The 16,776-nt window shown below is 39.7% G+C and overlaps 1 protein-coding gene across 1 annotated transcript in view; it reads right to left on the minus strand.

The window, feature by feature from the left end:
* Positions 1–1,041: 1,041 nt before the first annotated feature.
* LOC109913468 (interleukin-10 receptor subunit beta-like) overlaps positions 1,042–16,776 on the minus strand; it is a 51,182-nt gene continuing 35,447 nt past the window's right edge. Inside the window, exons 4-9 of the mRNA XM_048603126.1 lie at positions 16,208–16,319; positions 11,547–11,734; positions 9,940–10,103; positions 8,029–8,176; positions 6,783–6,940; positions 1,042–3,775 (exon numbers count right to left, since the gene is read on the minus strand). Coding sequence (XP_048459083.1) covers positions 3,476–3,775; positions 6,783–6,940; positions 8,029–8,176; positions 9,940–10,103; positions 11,547–11,734; positions 16,208–16,319 — 1,070 coding nt within the window. The 3' untranslated portion in view covers positions 1,042–3,475. The remainder of the gene's footprint in view (positions 3,776–6,782; positions 6,941–8,028; positions 8,177–9,939; positions 10,104–11,546; positions 11,735–16,207; positions 16,320–16,776) is intronic.

Here is a 16,776-nt window from a genome sequence, read left to right on the forward strand (position 1 = left end):
GCACAGCAGTTGCCATACTAGGCTGTTATGCACCTGGACAGTACGCTTTCGATACTTCATCTATAAAAGTTAGTGAGAGTCCCTATGGACATGCCAAATTTCCTGAACAGCCTGACGAAGAAGAGGCGTTATTGTGCCTTCTTAACTGTGGCATCTACGTAGGAAGTCCAGGACAGGTTGTCGGTTATCGTCACTCTGAGGAGCTTGATGGGAAATGCAAAGTCATTTGAGGTTCTCAAAAAGGAGCTGGATCACTATCTGAAAAGAAAATTAATTGCAGGGCTATGGGGAAAAAGCATAAGTTGCAGAAATTGAATTGCTCCTTCAGAGGGTTAGCACAAACACAATGGACTGACTGGCCTTCTTCTGTGTTGTAATCAATACTGTACAATTAACTACAAGTAAAGTTAGTTTTCATGAATATGTAGATTCTGAATCCCAGTAAAAATAATAAATCATAAAATCTTGAAGAGAGTTGTGCTGAGTTGGTGAAGTCAACGACAAGGTTGCTAGCTTTTCACATTGACACTTGATTTGTTTTTGATGTTTTCTTTTCAAATCTTGCATACACGTTCCTCAATGTACCCCTGTTTTGTCACCATTTATTACCGTTGCCCAGTTCAGTTGGGAATCTGAGACAGTCTGACCCACTGCGCTGGACACTCTGCCTTCAAAATTCACATCTGTGACAAGCTATAGATTGCATAAAATATAGAGCATAAAACTGAATCATCTGGCCTGACTGATCTTTGCTGGTTGTTTATGCTCCATCTGAGCGTTCCCTTAGCCCATTTCATTTAGCCCTATTCGCAAAATAGTAGGCGGTAATCATGCATTGATTGATCTATGGGCCCATGAGTAGCAAAAGCTTACTCAGTAATGTTAAACAACCCAAGGATGAGACCTAAGACACAAGTTGGCAGTCTGTAGTTTGTGTTTGCTAGAGCAAATAGGCTACTTAATACTGAAAACATTTATGACATAATGTAGTTTCTTCCAAATTAACTGAGTTTATGAACAGAACTGTTGCAAGAATGATTATTACCTTAAGTTATTTATGCTTTTTATTTAGAAAACATGTTTTAATGCCCACATCAGCAACTAATAATCCAGTTGAATAAATGTTATTTCCATATCCATTAAAAGTTGATTGTGTTTAAAATGAATTCAACACATAATCCCTTTTTGGGATTTTAGCAAATGTAATCTACATGGTCAGGCTGTAAAATCCACTTCCCCCAAGTACACCTAGAGTATGGCTTAATAATACATATTCAGTGCCAGTTACTGTTAATAATATTTTATTTCCCATTTCTTCCAATGGAAATGAAGTGTGTTAAAATAGCACAGAATGAAAGTTTTCTTTATTGAATTGTTCTGACTAACTTGAGTAGTACCTTTGCCAAATTTGATATTAAAATGAAAAGACAATGGCTGTGGAAAGTGAAGCCTGTAAACTAGTACACTTTGCAAAAAGCATTTTATAGACATTATAAAGTTTAAGAGCAGTCGAAATTTCTCTCCAAAGAAATGTTACCTAATTCTTTACTGAATATTCATTCTTTAATTGACCTAACTATAAATACAATAGTCAAAATATTCTATTGTTTTACACTATAATGTAGGCAATCAAGGATTCATGTCAATTTTATAAAGTGAGTTTTCTTTCATTAAATCAAGTGTATGTGTTACCAATATATACTATTGTCAATATCTGGGAGGTTTGTTCAGTCAAAACAGGGCAGTTACAGGTTAATCACACTGTTATAGGTATTGTTCCACATACAGATTAAACTGTATAGCAGATTTTCCTCCCTAAAGGACACGAATAAATCAGTCTGGTTTTTATACCGCCCACCAATTACCATTGCAGATGAGTTTTCTTATTCCAAGTCTCCTCATCAACAGAATTTAGTTGCCAAATGCCATTTGAACTTATGCCTCCTGACTGCTAGTTCAGTAACACAACTGCTATGCTATGGTTTCCTTAATAGCAATGCTGTGCAATATCTGAGGTAAAAGGACACTTGTTCTTTGCACAGGGCAAATTCACATTGCCAACCCACAACAGCAGGATTAATACTAAGTGGAGACCTGGTTCCTAGCCCCAATGGAACAGGAGATCAGGGTGATGTCATTCATGTTTTATCCTGCTTACCATATCTGTTACCCACACACCAACTTTGAGAGAAGGCTAGGAGGTCAGCTTAACCCGTCAATTCACAATACAGAAAGACTATCATTGAAAGGGGAACCAAGTTGTTTTAGAAAAACATATTCCATGGGGTCTGTTCACTGAGATAAACAAACCTTGGACTTGACAACATCTTGATGTTTCAACCTTCCAACTCATACTTTAGTTTTTGTTTTATTTAATCATGGGAATGTGGGCATTGTTGGCTGGGCCATTATTTATCACCCATCCATTGCTGCCCTTGAGAAGATAACGGTGAGCTGCCTTTATGAAACTGCTACAATCCACTTGGTGCAGGTACACCCACAGTGCTGTCACTGAAAATAAAGTAACTCGGTGGGAATGGCCTCAGGAGGCTTCCTGCTCAGACAGTGCCTTAGAGAGATGTGGAAAGGAAGGTTCAGGTTTTGCGGAAGTGGGACATGATCTGCCTTCAGGGTCAAAAGTAGGAGGCAAGCGGATAACCCCACTCTTCTGGTGGAGGCCAATTTAGTGGCTCCTCCTGCCAGGCCTGCCTCCACATGAAGGTCCCAATCAGAGGGCCAGCAGCTCAGCAGCACCATCACTTATAGTGGTCACAGCTGGTACTTCGCCTGGACGATGAGGATACATCCATGGCCAGCAACCTTGAGGACACGTCTTGTTTGACAGGTCGGAGGGCTGTGTGTGGAAGGCTGGGGCCACTTGGGCCTCAGTGATTATGATTGCCGAGTGGAAGAGACGTTTATGGAGGGCATGCAGCGTGGTGGAAGTACCATTGCCACCTGCGGGCCCCTTCATGGGCCATAGAGAACCCTAGAATGTGACACCTCACACTGCCCTCACCCCACAACAGGGTCAGCTGGGAGTCCATCCTGGTGCTGGCTTAATAGGGAAGGCATTCTCGCTTTTACCAACTCCTTTTACCAGTTCCAATTTTAAAAAGAATAACTTGGAGGGCAATCTTTTAAGTCTGCCTGTATGGTAGGAAATATTTGGCACAAATATTTCGATTTTCCAATTTGAGTTTTTAGATTAGATTGTGGCTTGGCTGTTTACCTCCCTCAGCAGACCTATGAATTAAAATGTTAGTACCTTGAAGTTATTTATGTTTTCCAATTAACTCCCAAATGCTCGTAGTTGAGCACTAAAAATAATGTTGAATACAGAGATTCTCAGTTTCATTTCCTTCTGTGAAAGTAAGTGCGTCAGTTCTTAGTAAACCACAAAGTCAATTTCAGGAGGCAGAGGAAAGGCTAATGTTAGTCCACCAAATTCACATTGTCTTTGAATTGATATGTTTTAGGTGTTTCTTCTTGAACCCTGTGGAGTTTTATGGGCAGAATTTTCCGTATTGTTGGAATAATGTCCAGAATCTACACTTGATTGACTGCTTTGCACATCATCTTCTTCATTAAGTATCTTCCCACCAGATGGGGTTTTATCCTTCTCTGACTTTGAAGTATCAGTTTTAGTTGAATTCAGTAATACCGAAGGAATTTCAGATTGTGAGACAATGGAGAGCTTGTCCCAATGCTCTTCATGCAGGTCTTCTTTATTCAGTGTTCCAAGCATTGGTTGTTGGGATGGCTCAGTTAAGTACTGAAAAATAAAAAAATGCAACTGTTAACATTAGTTTATATAGGTCTATTGATCATTTTAACTAAAAATGCTAAATTAGCAGCATTTTGGCTCTTGTTAAATTCAACAACAGATCCCCCCAAATTAAGTTACCACGCTAAAGATTTTGTTATTTTGTCCTTACTTGCCCATCAGCCCAAGCACCCATAATTTGTCATTTTATTCCCCCCTCATCCACACTTTCCTTGACCCCAGTCCACTGCCCATCATTCTGGAGCTGAAAGCTTGGACATGTAATCTTCTCCTAATCTGCAGTTTGGTACTGGAAACTTCAGAAGAGCAATATAATTCTAAGATTACTGAACTTGAAGATAGCTATTTACTCTATTCAGAATCTACCTTCAAGAGACATGTTACAGTCAAGTAGTACAATAAAAACTTGACTCTGTAGAGGGCTGATAAAACAAGACACCAAGCCAGATAAGGCAACGTTATACCACCGAAATCATTCGGGGTAGCTGTATTATCGCTAGATTATTAATCCATAAACTCAGCTAATGTTCTGGGGACATGGGTTCAAATCCCACCGTGGCAGATGGCGGAATTTGAATTCAATAAAAAAAATCTGGAATTAAGGGTCTAATTGTGACCATAAAGCCATTGTGGGAAAAATCCATCTGCTTCACTAATGTCTTTTAGGGAAGGAAATCTGCCATCCTTACCTGGTCTGGCCTACATGTGATTCACAGTAAAGTGGTTGATTCTTAACTGTCCTCTGGGTCATTAGGGATGGACAATAAATGCTGCCTTAGCCAGAGACACCCACATCCCGTGAGTGAATAAAGTAAAAAAAGCGTGGTCAAAGAGGTAGGTTTGAGATGCAACTTAAGGAAAATGGAGAGGTTCTGCAAGATAATTCCTGACCTTGAAGCGTAGGTAGCTGAAAGCACAACCATCAATAGGTGAAGCAATTAAATTATGGGACTTAAACTAAAGAAGTTGAGATATTTCAGAGAATTTTGGTGTTGGAGAGGATTTCAGAATTAGGGAGGGGCCAGCTCATGGACAGCCTTGAAAACAGGGATGAGAATTTATAATCAAGACACTGTTTAATCAGGAGCCAGAGAACATTAGCAAAGGAAGGATGGGTGAATGGTATTTGGTGCAAGCTGGGGAAGGACCTCAAGTTTACAAAGGGGAGAATGTTGGAGGCTGGTCAGGAACGCAGTTGAATATTTGACACATGGCAAGTTCAAGGTCTTAACAGTATCAGCACAAGCTGTAGAGCTGATCTCAAGTGGAAAGCAAATAATTCAAATCCGTTACTGCTGTATGAATTACTACATAGTGGCACATTCATAATTGCAATGTGGGTACGCGGGAGTTTGAACACACATCAGTGAATGATGATCATCATGTGTTGAAATTTAACATCAACTTCCTAACTCTTGTAATGTTCCGATTGGTCCCCAATTCCATAATCTTTACATAGCATTACAACATTATTTTGCTTGTAAACCTGATTCAAAAATTGACAACATTATAATAATGTCAATCTCCAACGTATGTGATTTCACTGTCTAGATTACTAGCTACAAATTAATATTGCTAAACAAGCAGCAGAAAGTGTTTAAGTGTAAGCTAAGTGTGGAGTAAATATGTTCTGGTTTATGAATAAATAACATTGACTGCTAATTGTAACCACCGCTGGAGCCTTTTCAATAAGGGCCTCGCTTTCAGCAAATATTGCCACAAAAAAAAAATCAGAGTCGAAGAGATTACTGTTAATCTACTGAAGAGCAGAATTTACAGATTCTTTTAATGAGAGAAAATGAAAACCTAATTTCTTGTTTATTTTTCTCCTTTTCTTTAGATCACCCTGAGCCACAATGTCAACCCTTATGTAAGTTGACTGGGAGTTAGTAGGTTTGCAAGGGTAGCTTGAGGTGATGCTCCATTTTCTGTTTTCTTGTCAGAAATGCACAACTGGCCCTGATGCCGTGACTAAGATCATGGTTAAAACCACGCATTTCCTGTCACAGAAATTTTGGGTACGTCTCTGTGTGATGTAAGGTGTGTGATTTATACATATTTTAACATTATTTATTTTAGAATTTGGACTTTGAACTAGTGGAATGTGGGATTTGCTCCATGTGTATGAGGGGTTTAATGATTAATCTGTCAGTATTTCTGTAGCCAAGTCCTTTTAGAGACAGAGAGAGACCTTGGTGGTAATAATAAGGATTTGTTTGCATTGGGAAAATTTTCTGAGCAGCCAGAGTAAACAAAGAGGAGTATTAGTTTGCTTTCTGTTAAAAGGATCAGGAACATTTTTTGCTTATAGGAGGAAAACCCATAGCTTGGAAAGCTTTTGTTTGTCAGTCTACACAGGTCTGGCTGAAAGTTTGATGTTTTAAACAGTTTCTCTTGAAGAAAGGAAGTCGTTTAAAATTGTTAAGAAATAGGTTGCCTCTGTATAAAGACTTTTGTTCTAGATCAGAAGTGTTTGGTTAAAACCCCAGAGGGCTTACTCAAAGTTAAGGAACTCTAAGCTTAATTGTGTGAATAATCAAGGAAGAGGCTACCAAACTCTCGAGGCTAGGAATTGAGAGAGACAGTCAAGTCGAACTTATAGATATGATACAGAAGAAACTTCTTTAGTGTTTGAGCAGTGTACCATGATGGAATTGTACTTTTACTTTGTTTCAAAATCTTTCAAATTGTGGTATATGTAAACAGTTTGGATAATTCCATTTTATCTTTTTTTTTTGCATAATAAACTTCTTATTTGTTATGAAAACTAGATCTGCAACATTGCATCTCTGTGTTTCCATGAAAGACCAGTTCATTAAATAAAAATAAACAAAATATGATCCATCAAGCCAGTTTTTTAGTCTGGGATCTGACTTGTTCAGTAATAACATCAGCTGGGACCATAACATCTACAACACTATATAGCCAAACAGTAGTCAATAAAACATTCTCAATGTACTAAAATAAAGAAATACAGATAAAAGAGTAGTCATACCTCTCTAATGTGTACTGGGAGACTGTAGGAAGGATACATTAGGTACTTGATGGCTTTGCGAGCATAGATGACAAAGAAGAAACAACCCAATGTTACCACCAAAACAGCAAGCAATGCTATAAAAAGGACCTGTGCCACTGCCAAAGCTCTTGTCTTAGCTGCAGACAAAAGAAAAACATACTCTGTTGTAGGTACACTAGTAAAACAAGAGATTAACAATGCAAATATTGCAACATGCCAACTACAGCTGAGCTGCTAACTGTATCTTAGACTCCCTATAGTTTGGGTTCTGACCTCAGAGATAGTGAAACGAGGTCAGGATTACCTCAGTGTTGGTCTCATTTCCAAAACAGATCACAGCTTTCAGCATAAAGTTATCATATCTTCTTTTGTAATTGGATATATCACTAATTCAGTGTTCAGCACAGAGGTTCAATGCAGATCAAATAATTGCATGCCAGGCAGCAGCAGAGGAGCAGGAAAGTTGATGTTTTGGGTCGGGACCCTTATTCAGAACTTCCCTGCTCTTCTAATGCTGCCTGGCCTGTGTGTTCCTCCAGCTCCACACTGTGTTATCTCTGACTCCAGCATCTGCAGTTCTTACTATCTCTCAAAAATTGCGTATTGTGTCTGCGCAAAAATGCAGGAGCTCGAGATTTAGACATTGCTGGAGATACAGTGACTACATCAGGAGAGACAGGGATGGAACTGTATAAGGGGAGCAAGAAGGATGGGATGGTCAACACTATCTAACATTGCAAAGAAGTCAAATAGGTCAAAGTGTATTCCATGATTATAGTCACAATCACAAAGGATACTGTTGGTGACTTTCATTAAAGCAATCTCACTTTGGTGGAAAGGGTGGAAACTAAACTGGTCAGTTCAAATCGGGAGCAATGGATGAGATGAGTTGGGAGTCCAAAGTATGTTCAAGCACTTTAAATAGGAAGGTAAAGTCAAACAATTAGTTTTGAACTTATTTCATTCAGTAAGGGGTAAAAGCTGGAATGCAGGAATAAATTGGTTAGCTCTTTCAAAGTGCTGATACAGGCACAACAGGCCAAATCGTCCTGGGCTGTAAGATTCTGCAACTATGTTATTGGCAACTGGTGCTGAGCATGCAATATCTTCCCTCACTTCCTGAATGCAGCAAGGTGAAATTGGCCAAGAACATCAACAACAAAACCAACTATCATAAACATTAAAATTACTAAAATATAATGAAGAATGAATGTAAAAATCTTACTATTAGCAGTGACAGATTCGCAAATCACAGGACTGAACTGTCCTTGCTTAGAACTCGCCTTAGAATAGGCCTGTACTTTCAAACAGTATCTGGTCCATGGTTGGAGATTGAGCAAAACAGTTGATGTTGTAACAGATTTGTTATCCATCTTAAAGAAAACAAGCATAAGCCAATTAGTTGGCAGTTTTTGTTAGCTATTAGTGTATAGAGTGGAAAATAGTTGCTAGGTTGTTAGCTGCACAAAGCAAAACCCCAGAAACGTGCCTTCATTGATATAATTCCATTCTAATATATGATGACAGATCAATCACAATGAAATTTGAAATCTGTAAGTGAAATGAATACTGAGAACTGAAAATAAGAGGTGCTGGTGTACATCGATCATTAACATAAACAAAATTGCTAAAAGTGATGCTGCAAAAATCTGGAGAGTTAAAATAAAACACTGCAGATGCTGAAAATCTGAAGTAAAAATATAAAATGCTGGAGAAACTCAGCAAATCTGGCAGCATCTGTGGAGAGAAAAACAGAGTAAATGTTTTGAGTCCAATATAACTCTGTCTCAGAACAGTCTTCTTCAGAGATATTGGAAGACATCACATTTTAAATATTATGAAAGAAATATTTTGTCAAAATGTTTTGCCCTGCATTCATCAGGACATTTCACAAGAATATCAATTCAAGGGGAAAACCAACGTTTATGCTGCATGAATGGAATGCTGATTGGTTAGCAAATGGATTGATTTGTAGAAGCACTGGGGAGAATGTACCCATTTATAGTTTGTGGCGTGTTGAAAATGCAAACAAATTATATTCATTGAGTACCTCCACTTACCTCGCTAATTACACATTGGAAAATCTCTTAGCAGATCTGTGAAACACAGTTTCTCTTTTATAAAACCATGTTGACTCTGCTTAATCATATTGTGACTTTTTTTTAGTGGCTGGCTACCTAATAATTCCAACTTTCTCCATAATGTTTATGTCAGGACAACAAGCCTATATTTTCCTGTTTCTTCTCTCTGTTCTGTGGGATTACATTTGATATCTTCAAATCTATAGAGACAATTTTAGAGATTAGAGAATTCTGGAAGATGCACCCAATGCATCCATTACCCCTGAACTTACCTTTAAAAACCTTAGACCCATGGATATTTTTTACCTTTTAGTCAGATTAATTCCTCCAGTAGTTTCTCTACTGTTAACAATTATTCCAAGTTCCTCAAGCCCTTGGTTCCTCTTTCAGTACATTTTTGTATCTTCAAATGTGAAGTCGGATGCTAATACTCATTTGTCATTGCTGTAGTTCCCTTATTCTCCAATATAATTTCTCTTTTCTTTCAAACAGCTAAATTTTTACTTTTGCTATTCTTTCCATTTTTAGATTCTTGCAGAAGATCATACTTAACTTTCTAGTTTACTCTCAAGTCCTGCTTTTTTTTCTCTTTATCAATTTCTTTATCATCCTTTGCTGATTTCTAAAACCTGCCAGTCCTCAGACTGATTACTTTTCTTGACCAACTTCAGAAGCCTCTTAAGTTAACTTCTCAGGTGAACTATGGTTGGACTACTTTTCTCATTAAATTTTTATTCCTCATGGAAATGCGTGTTGGTTAAGAATTGTGAATTATTTTTCTAAATTTTCGCCATTGCTTTTAATTTCCCAAAGTATCCTAGCATTCTAGCCCCTTGTACGTGCATAATTGTCTTTACTTAAATTAAGAACTTGGCTTTGGATATGGTAAATGAAGGAGAAAGCACAAGAATATATTGATAGGATGGAATGAAGAAAAGTGGGTGAAGCTACTGTGGGGCATTAAAACTGGAATAATACCATTAGGCAGAATGCTGAATTCTAATAATTGACATTTCTTAATTCTGGTGCTGAAGAAATGCTTAAAATAAACTTACTTTCATATTTCCATCTTCATTCTCTTTCCAATAAAATATACGGTATGCAAGATCCTCATAATCATTGTTCAGAGGAAGTTTATTTTCAGTGACTGGTCCTGCAATGGTGACATGTAGTACACCTGCCTCGGACAGCACATCAACTAATGGCGGCCCAATCACAGCTGTAATTTAAACAGAGAGTACATTATCAGAGATCCAGTGTTTCAAGTTTCAACAACATTCAGTGTATAATTTATACACTATTAAAAACCTGATCAATTGACATTTTAAGGATTCTAGCTTAAAGTTACACCCTCTTTGCCTATCTCTGTTATATTTTTCCAGTCCTATCCTGTAGATACTGACCTATTGAAGAGTATAGTTTGAGGTTCCAAGGGCATAATCAGCCCTCCAGTATCTAACAAAGTGGCCAAGCATCATTTCTGAGGTCATAGAGTCCGCAGCATGAAGACAGGCACTTTGGCCCAACTCGACTATGCCACCCATTTTTCACAATTTAGACTGGTCCCATTTGCCTGCATTTGGTCTATATCTCTCCATACCTATGCCAGACCGCTGCTAAAACAACAGAACCAGAAGTGACAAGACCCACCACACACGAAGATCATGTAAATTTGAAATGGAGCAGAACATCAACGTTTCGATTAGAGGTCGCACTGATGATGTTGCCTAGAATGGAAACAAAACGTCTGCACACCACGGAACAACCAGCTCGGCGAGCTAATGAGCAACTGCATCCACAACCCGAGCTACAAATTTTTGTTAAGACCATGTGAAGACAGATAATGGGCACCTTTAAGTCTGCAACATGCCAGACACCATCCATCTTAAGCAATCAGCTTTCTAAAAATGTCAGGCAAAATAGACTGAAACCAAATCTGACCACCTGCAATTGGACAAGGAACAAAAATGTTTTTGTGACTCCAGAGACTGAAATTAGTATTTCTACTCTTGTCGTTGGGGTATGGGATGGAGAGGACAGTGAATAGTGGGGTGCAGGGGGGAGGCAACCACAGTTGCTATCACCCACTAAGTAAGTAAATACATTGCTAAGTAAATAATAAACAGATTCAGTCAGTCACTTCAACCTTTGTGGCTCAGTGAGTGCTGGGTTCACAAAGCCTAAGCTGACAATTCAACGCAATATTAAGGGAGTATCGCACCCTTGTAAGTGCCATCCTGCAGTCCAGACCTATAATTGTGGTCCTTACTGTCTGCTCAGGTCGTTGTAAAGATCCCGTGATGTCCTGTTTTGAAGAACAGGATGATCGCCTTGGATTTTGACCAATATGCATGCCTCAATGAACTCTGAACCAGATTATCAATTCATTGTCATATTGCTGCCTTTGGCACCTTGCTGTGTGCAACTTGGTTGCCGTATCTTCCAAATTCCAACACTGGCTGTAAAGGCTTTGGGACATTGAGGGCATGAAATGCATTATAAGTATGCTGTTCTATCTTAAGATACAGTGACTGCATTCTGTGTTTGCAATCAAATACCTATTAGAACAAGGCAACTAATCATTTGAATACATTAAAAAGTTTAAAGGTACGGAAGGCAAAAATATTCAAATAAACATCCTGAATATAAGTAGATTTCTTACTGTCTTTATATGGATAAAAGGGCAATATTTCAACCCAGGGTGATGTTGCACTTCCAAGTTCTGCTCTCACTCTTAGATAATACTTTGCGTAGAAAGCAAAACTGTTCAACAAATCACAATCCGTTTCAGTGATACGTGTACAGTTCTGTGCTTCTGACCAACTTTCATTGTGCATTCTTTCGTAGTTTCTGGAGAAAGTAAAAGTTTGCATTGTGAAGATTGACTAAAAGGTGATACACGTTAATCAATTTTCAAAAAGGTACCTTATCTTCGGCAGACAGCAACTATGTCAAGAGTTTTGCCTGGCACAAGGACATGGTGACCTGTATTTCGCTATCAACTAAACAATCTGATAAATCAAGCTAAAAAATAATTTAATTTACCTTTTAATAAGATTTAACTGAGTTGTTTAAAAAGGAAACTTACATTAAAACAAATGAAAGAACATGATTAATCATAGGACTTTTAACAATTATATTAATGTTCTTAGAAAATCAATTGAATTTAAAGCTTAGAAGATATTTTCTGGTGTGAACCTTCTCAAAAAGTGTTTGCAAAATGCCAGGAGGCTCCTTAATGCCTGGAAACACCAGGGATAAATTTTCTAATGGGTGGTAATTCAGAATTATTGTGCAGTCTGCCAAATTTAAGTTGGTCCCATTCGGCTGTTAGAAGCAGTGAATTCTCAGGAGCAGTACTGATTGGTGCATCGTAACTTCTGGATTTGTGCACCACAGTGCTCATACTATGGAAAATTACCAGGACTTCCTGGTATTCAGTAGCAGTGAATGCAGAATACATCACAATTCTTAGAACTGTAAAATTCAGGCCTTTTAGTTCATATCAGACGAGTCCCCCTGCATGTTAATTGATATTGTAATGTGGGATTACTATGAGAGGTAATTATTTCATGAATACTTAAACATTTGAGCAATAATATTCCTTAAATAATGAAAAGTCAGCATCTATAAACAATTCAGAAATGAATTTGAGACAAATTGTACAATAATACCAATCATAATCATTTCCAGGTCCATCTCTTTATACTCTCCCTTTCCTTAACCTTCGTACATTAATGTTAGTCTGTCAGACAATATCTAAACACTCCAAAAAAATCAAATACCTGGCTATCATTGAAGTTCAAAGTGAATTTGTTAAGGACTGCAACGTCAATCAATACCAGTACTAAGCTAAGTATTATAAAAGGGAACAACTTTGTTCAGTTATTCACATGCATGACAACCACATATTTCTTGTCTGCTTCTCGTCAGAACTCTGACAGCTTTTAAATGATGAATCTCCCAGACAATAGGGAGCACAAACCACATTCCCAATTACATGGACAAACAAATATATTATTTCAATTATTTGATAAACACATCTAAATCTTTAACCGAGACAACAAGGTGCAAGGCTGGATGAACACAGCAGGCCAAGCAGCATCATAGGAGCAGAGAGGCTGACGTTTCGGGCCTAGACCCTTCATCAGAAAAGGGGGAGGGGAAGGGGGTTTTGAAATAAATAGGGAGAGAGTGGGAGGCGGATAGAAGAGGGATAGAGGAGAGGATAGGTGGAGAGGAAACAAACAGGTCGAAGAGGCGGGGATGGGGCCAGGAAAGGTGAGTGTAGGTAGGGAGTTAGGAAGGGGATAGGTCAGTCCAGGGAGGACGGACAGGTCAAGGGGGCGGGATGAGGTTGGTCGGTAGGAGATGGAGGTGCGGCTTGAGGTGGGAGGAGGGGATAGGTGGGAGGAAGAACAGGTTAGGGAGGCAGGGACGAGCTGGACTGGTTTTGGGATGCGGTAGGGGGAGGGGAGATTTTGAAACTTGTGAAATCCACATTGATACCATTGGGCTGCAGGGTTCCCAAGCGGAATATGAGTTGCTGTTCCTGCAACCTTCGGGTGGCATCGTTGTGGCACTGCAGGAGGCCCAGGATGGACATGTCATCTGAGGAATGGGAGGGGGAGTTGAAATGGTTCGCGACTGGGAGGTGCAGTTGTTTGTTGCGAACCGAGCGTAGGTGTTCTGCAAAGCGGTCCCCGAGTCTCCGCTTGGTTTCCCCGATGTAGAGGAAGCCACACCGGGTACAGCGGATGCAGTATACCACATTGGCAGATGTGCAGGTGAACATCTGCTTGATGTGGAAAGTCTTCTTGGGGCCTGGGATGGGGGTGAGGGAGGAGGTATGGGGGCAGGTGTAGCACTTCCTGCGGTTGCAGGGAAAAGTGCCGGGTGTGGTGGAGCTGGAGGGGAGTGTGGAGCGGACAAGGGAGTCACGGAGAGAGTTGTCCCTCCGGAAAGCAGATAAGGGTGGGGAGGGAAAGATGTCTTTGGTGGTGGGGTCGGATTGCAGATGGCGGAAGTGTCGGAGGATGATGCGTTGGATCCGGAGGTTGGTGGGGTGGTACGTGAGGACGAGGGGGATTCTTTTTTGGTTTTTATTGCGTGGACGGGGTGTGAGGGATGAGGTGCGGGAGATGTGGGAGACACGGTTGAGGGCGTTCTCGACCACCGAGGAGGGGAAGTTACGGTCCTTGAAAAACGAGGACAACTGAGATGTACGGGAGTGGAATGCCTCATCCTGGGAGCAGATGCGGCGGAGGCGAAGGAATTGGGAATAGGGGATAGCATTTTTGCAGGAAGGTGGGTGGGAGGAGGAGTATTCTAGGTAGCTGTGGGAGTCGGTGGGCTTGAAATGAATATCGGTTTCTAGGTGGTTGCCCGATATGGAGACAGAGAGGTCCAGGAAGGGGAGAGAGGTGTTAGAGATGGTCCAGGTAAACTTAAGGTTGGGGTGGAAGGTGTTAGTGAAGTGTATGAACTGTTCGAGCTCCTCGTGGGAGCACGAGGCGGCGCCGATACAGTCATCAATGTAACGGAGGAAGAGGTGGGGTTTAGGGCCGGTGTAGGTACGGAAGAGGGATTGTTCCACGTAACCTACAAAGAGGCAGGCGTAGCTTGGGCCCATGCGGGTACCCATGGCTACCCCCTTTGTCTGTAGGAAGTGGGAGGAATTGAAAGAGAAGTTGTTGAGTGTGAGGACGAGTTCGGCTAAGCGGATGAGGGTGTCAGTGGAGGGGGACTGGTCGGGCCTGCGGGACATCTTTAACCAACACAGTTCCTGGAATGTGCTAATGATGTGGGTAGGTGGGGAATGGAATTTTCCATCAGAACTTAAAACTATCCCACACAATTATGATTACACTAATAATTTAATCTTGCAAAATGTGGAAAGCAATAAAAGATGTTTTCAGAGAAAGATAATTAAATACAAAAACAAAATGAAAACTGCAAGCAAAATATGGAGAAGTAATTTTAAAAAATGTTATATAATAGGTTTGTTTAATTTTATGTATAACAACATATAACACCAGAGGAAATTAACAAGGCTAATAAATAGCCATGAGAATTATAATGCATTCAATCAGACTGGAGCAAATCACTCTGCATAGTATTAAAGAAACCTCATGTAACTCTGTAATAGTGGGAGAGTTCCTCAACTGGCACAAGAAAGACATGGTAAATTTGATGACCATATGAAAAATTACACACTGCAGAAAATTTACTTATGAATCACAAAGGAAATGCTTAGAGATCTTGCTGCCTGAATTTTTCCTGGAAGAAGCAGGCAACTTTGAATAAAGCTAAACAATGTGATGAAATAGTCATGTAAGACCATTGTCCTGACATTTTAACTTTGTTTATCTCCATGGAGGTTGCCTGACCTGCTGAGCATATTCAGCAGTTCCTTCTCTTGTTTCAGATTTTCAACACCCACAGTGTGTTGTTTCTTTAGGATCTGCATGTAAGACGTCGATTAGCTTATGGACTAGCGCTCCCCCTCTGGGGGAGTGAGGAGTGGTGGGAGGGCGCCAAGCAGTTCACTGCCTTGCATATGTCAGCCTACACAACAAATGTACAGTGCTGAAGGAGGGTCAATTTGTCTGTGGCAGCTGAGAAAAGAGCTATCCTGTCTAATCTCACTTTCCAACTCATGGCTCTTCAAATCCAGCATTTTGCAATGCATTGAGGCTTTCAGCCTCCACCACCCTTTGAGGCAATAAGTATAAGACCCCCTCACTCTCTGTGTGAAAACATTTGTTTCAACTATCTTCTAATCATTCTCTCAATTAATTTAAATATACATCCTTGGTTTTAATCTCATATTATCAGAGAAATTATTCTTTCCTACTCACTTCATCTGGGCCCCTCCTAGTTTTACACAACAATTAAATTATCCCTTATACTCCTCTTGTTCCAAGGTAAACCACCCCAGCCTATCCAATCATTACTCTAAGGTAACATTCTTAATTCTTTGCAATGTCTTTCTAATTTTCCTCTGTTGCATCATCCTACAATTCAATGATTAAACAGGAAGTAGAAATGTACTCTTCAAACTGTTATGGATGAAACTATGATCAGATGGAGCTCTGGTCGTGATACCATGCTCCAAGGCTATAAAAGACAGGTTTTTGGTCTCTCAGGTATTCAAGGGACATAGGGAATGGACAGCAAGGAATATGTGAGTTGAAGCCCAAGATTAACCATGATTGCTATATCTTTGTTCAGACTACTACTGCACATTTGACATCAGTGTAAGTTTACTTGTAACAACAATATCCAGGCTATATTCTTTTGAGTTAAAGTCCATTCTCTTACCCTTGGTACTGGACAGAATAGGTCACAGGGCCAAGTTGGTAAACATCTGGATCCCATTTGACAACATGCTTTTTATTCAAAGAATCAACTCTCACATTTTTTGGTTCAGCCACTACAAAAGCAAAAAAGACAAACATCAGATGTAATAAGTAAGAGAAAAAAGAATATCTTAAGGATTAAAAAAATACTCTAGGTTCAATTATATAAACTAACTGTGCAATGCAGCATTATCATTGTTAAAATAAATATGTTTGTAATTAGCAGGTACACACCTCCCAGGGTTTTTCCAATTTTAGATGCAGCCAGTCCATCATGAGCTCAGATTGAGAATGCCATACATCATTTCATAAGAGTTTAGTATTGCACCACAGTTAAGAAATGCAATTTCTCACTGTTGAGATCAAGATAGCTCCCTTGCTTGAAGTAAACCTGGAATTAGCTCTGTGGGATGGTAAAGTTAATTATGGCTCTATGAGCAAGTGGGTTAGATATTAATGGCTTCAGTACAAAAGGAGGCCAAGTGCATGCCAGCTCTATGCAAGAGCAATTTAGTTAGCTCCACTTCCCTG

This window comes from Rhincodon typus, chromosome 11, assembly GCF_021869965.1.
Source record: "Rhincodon typus isolate 14 chromosome 11, sRhiTyp1.1, whole genome shotgun sequence".
NCBI classification, from domain to species: domain Eukaryota; kingdom Metazoa; phylum Chordata; class Chondrichthyes; order Orectolobiformes; family Rhincodontidae; genus Rhincodon; species Rhincodon typus.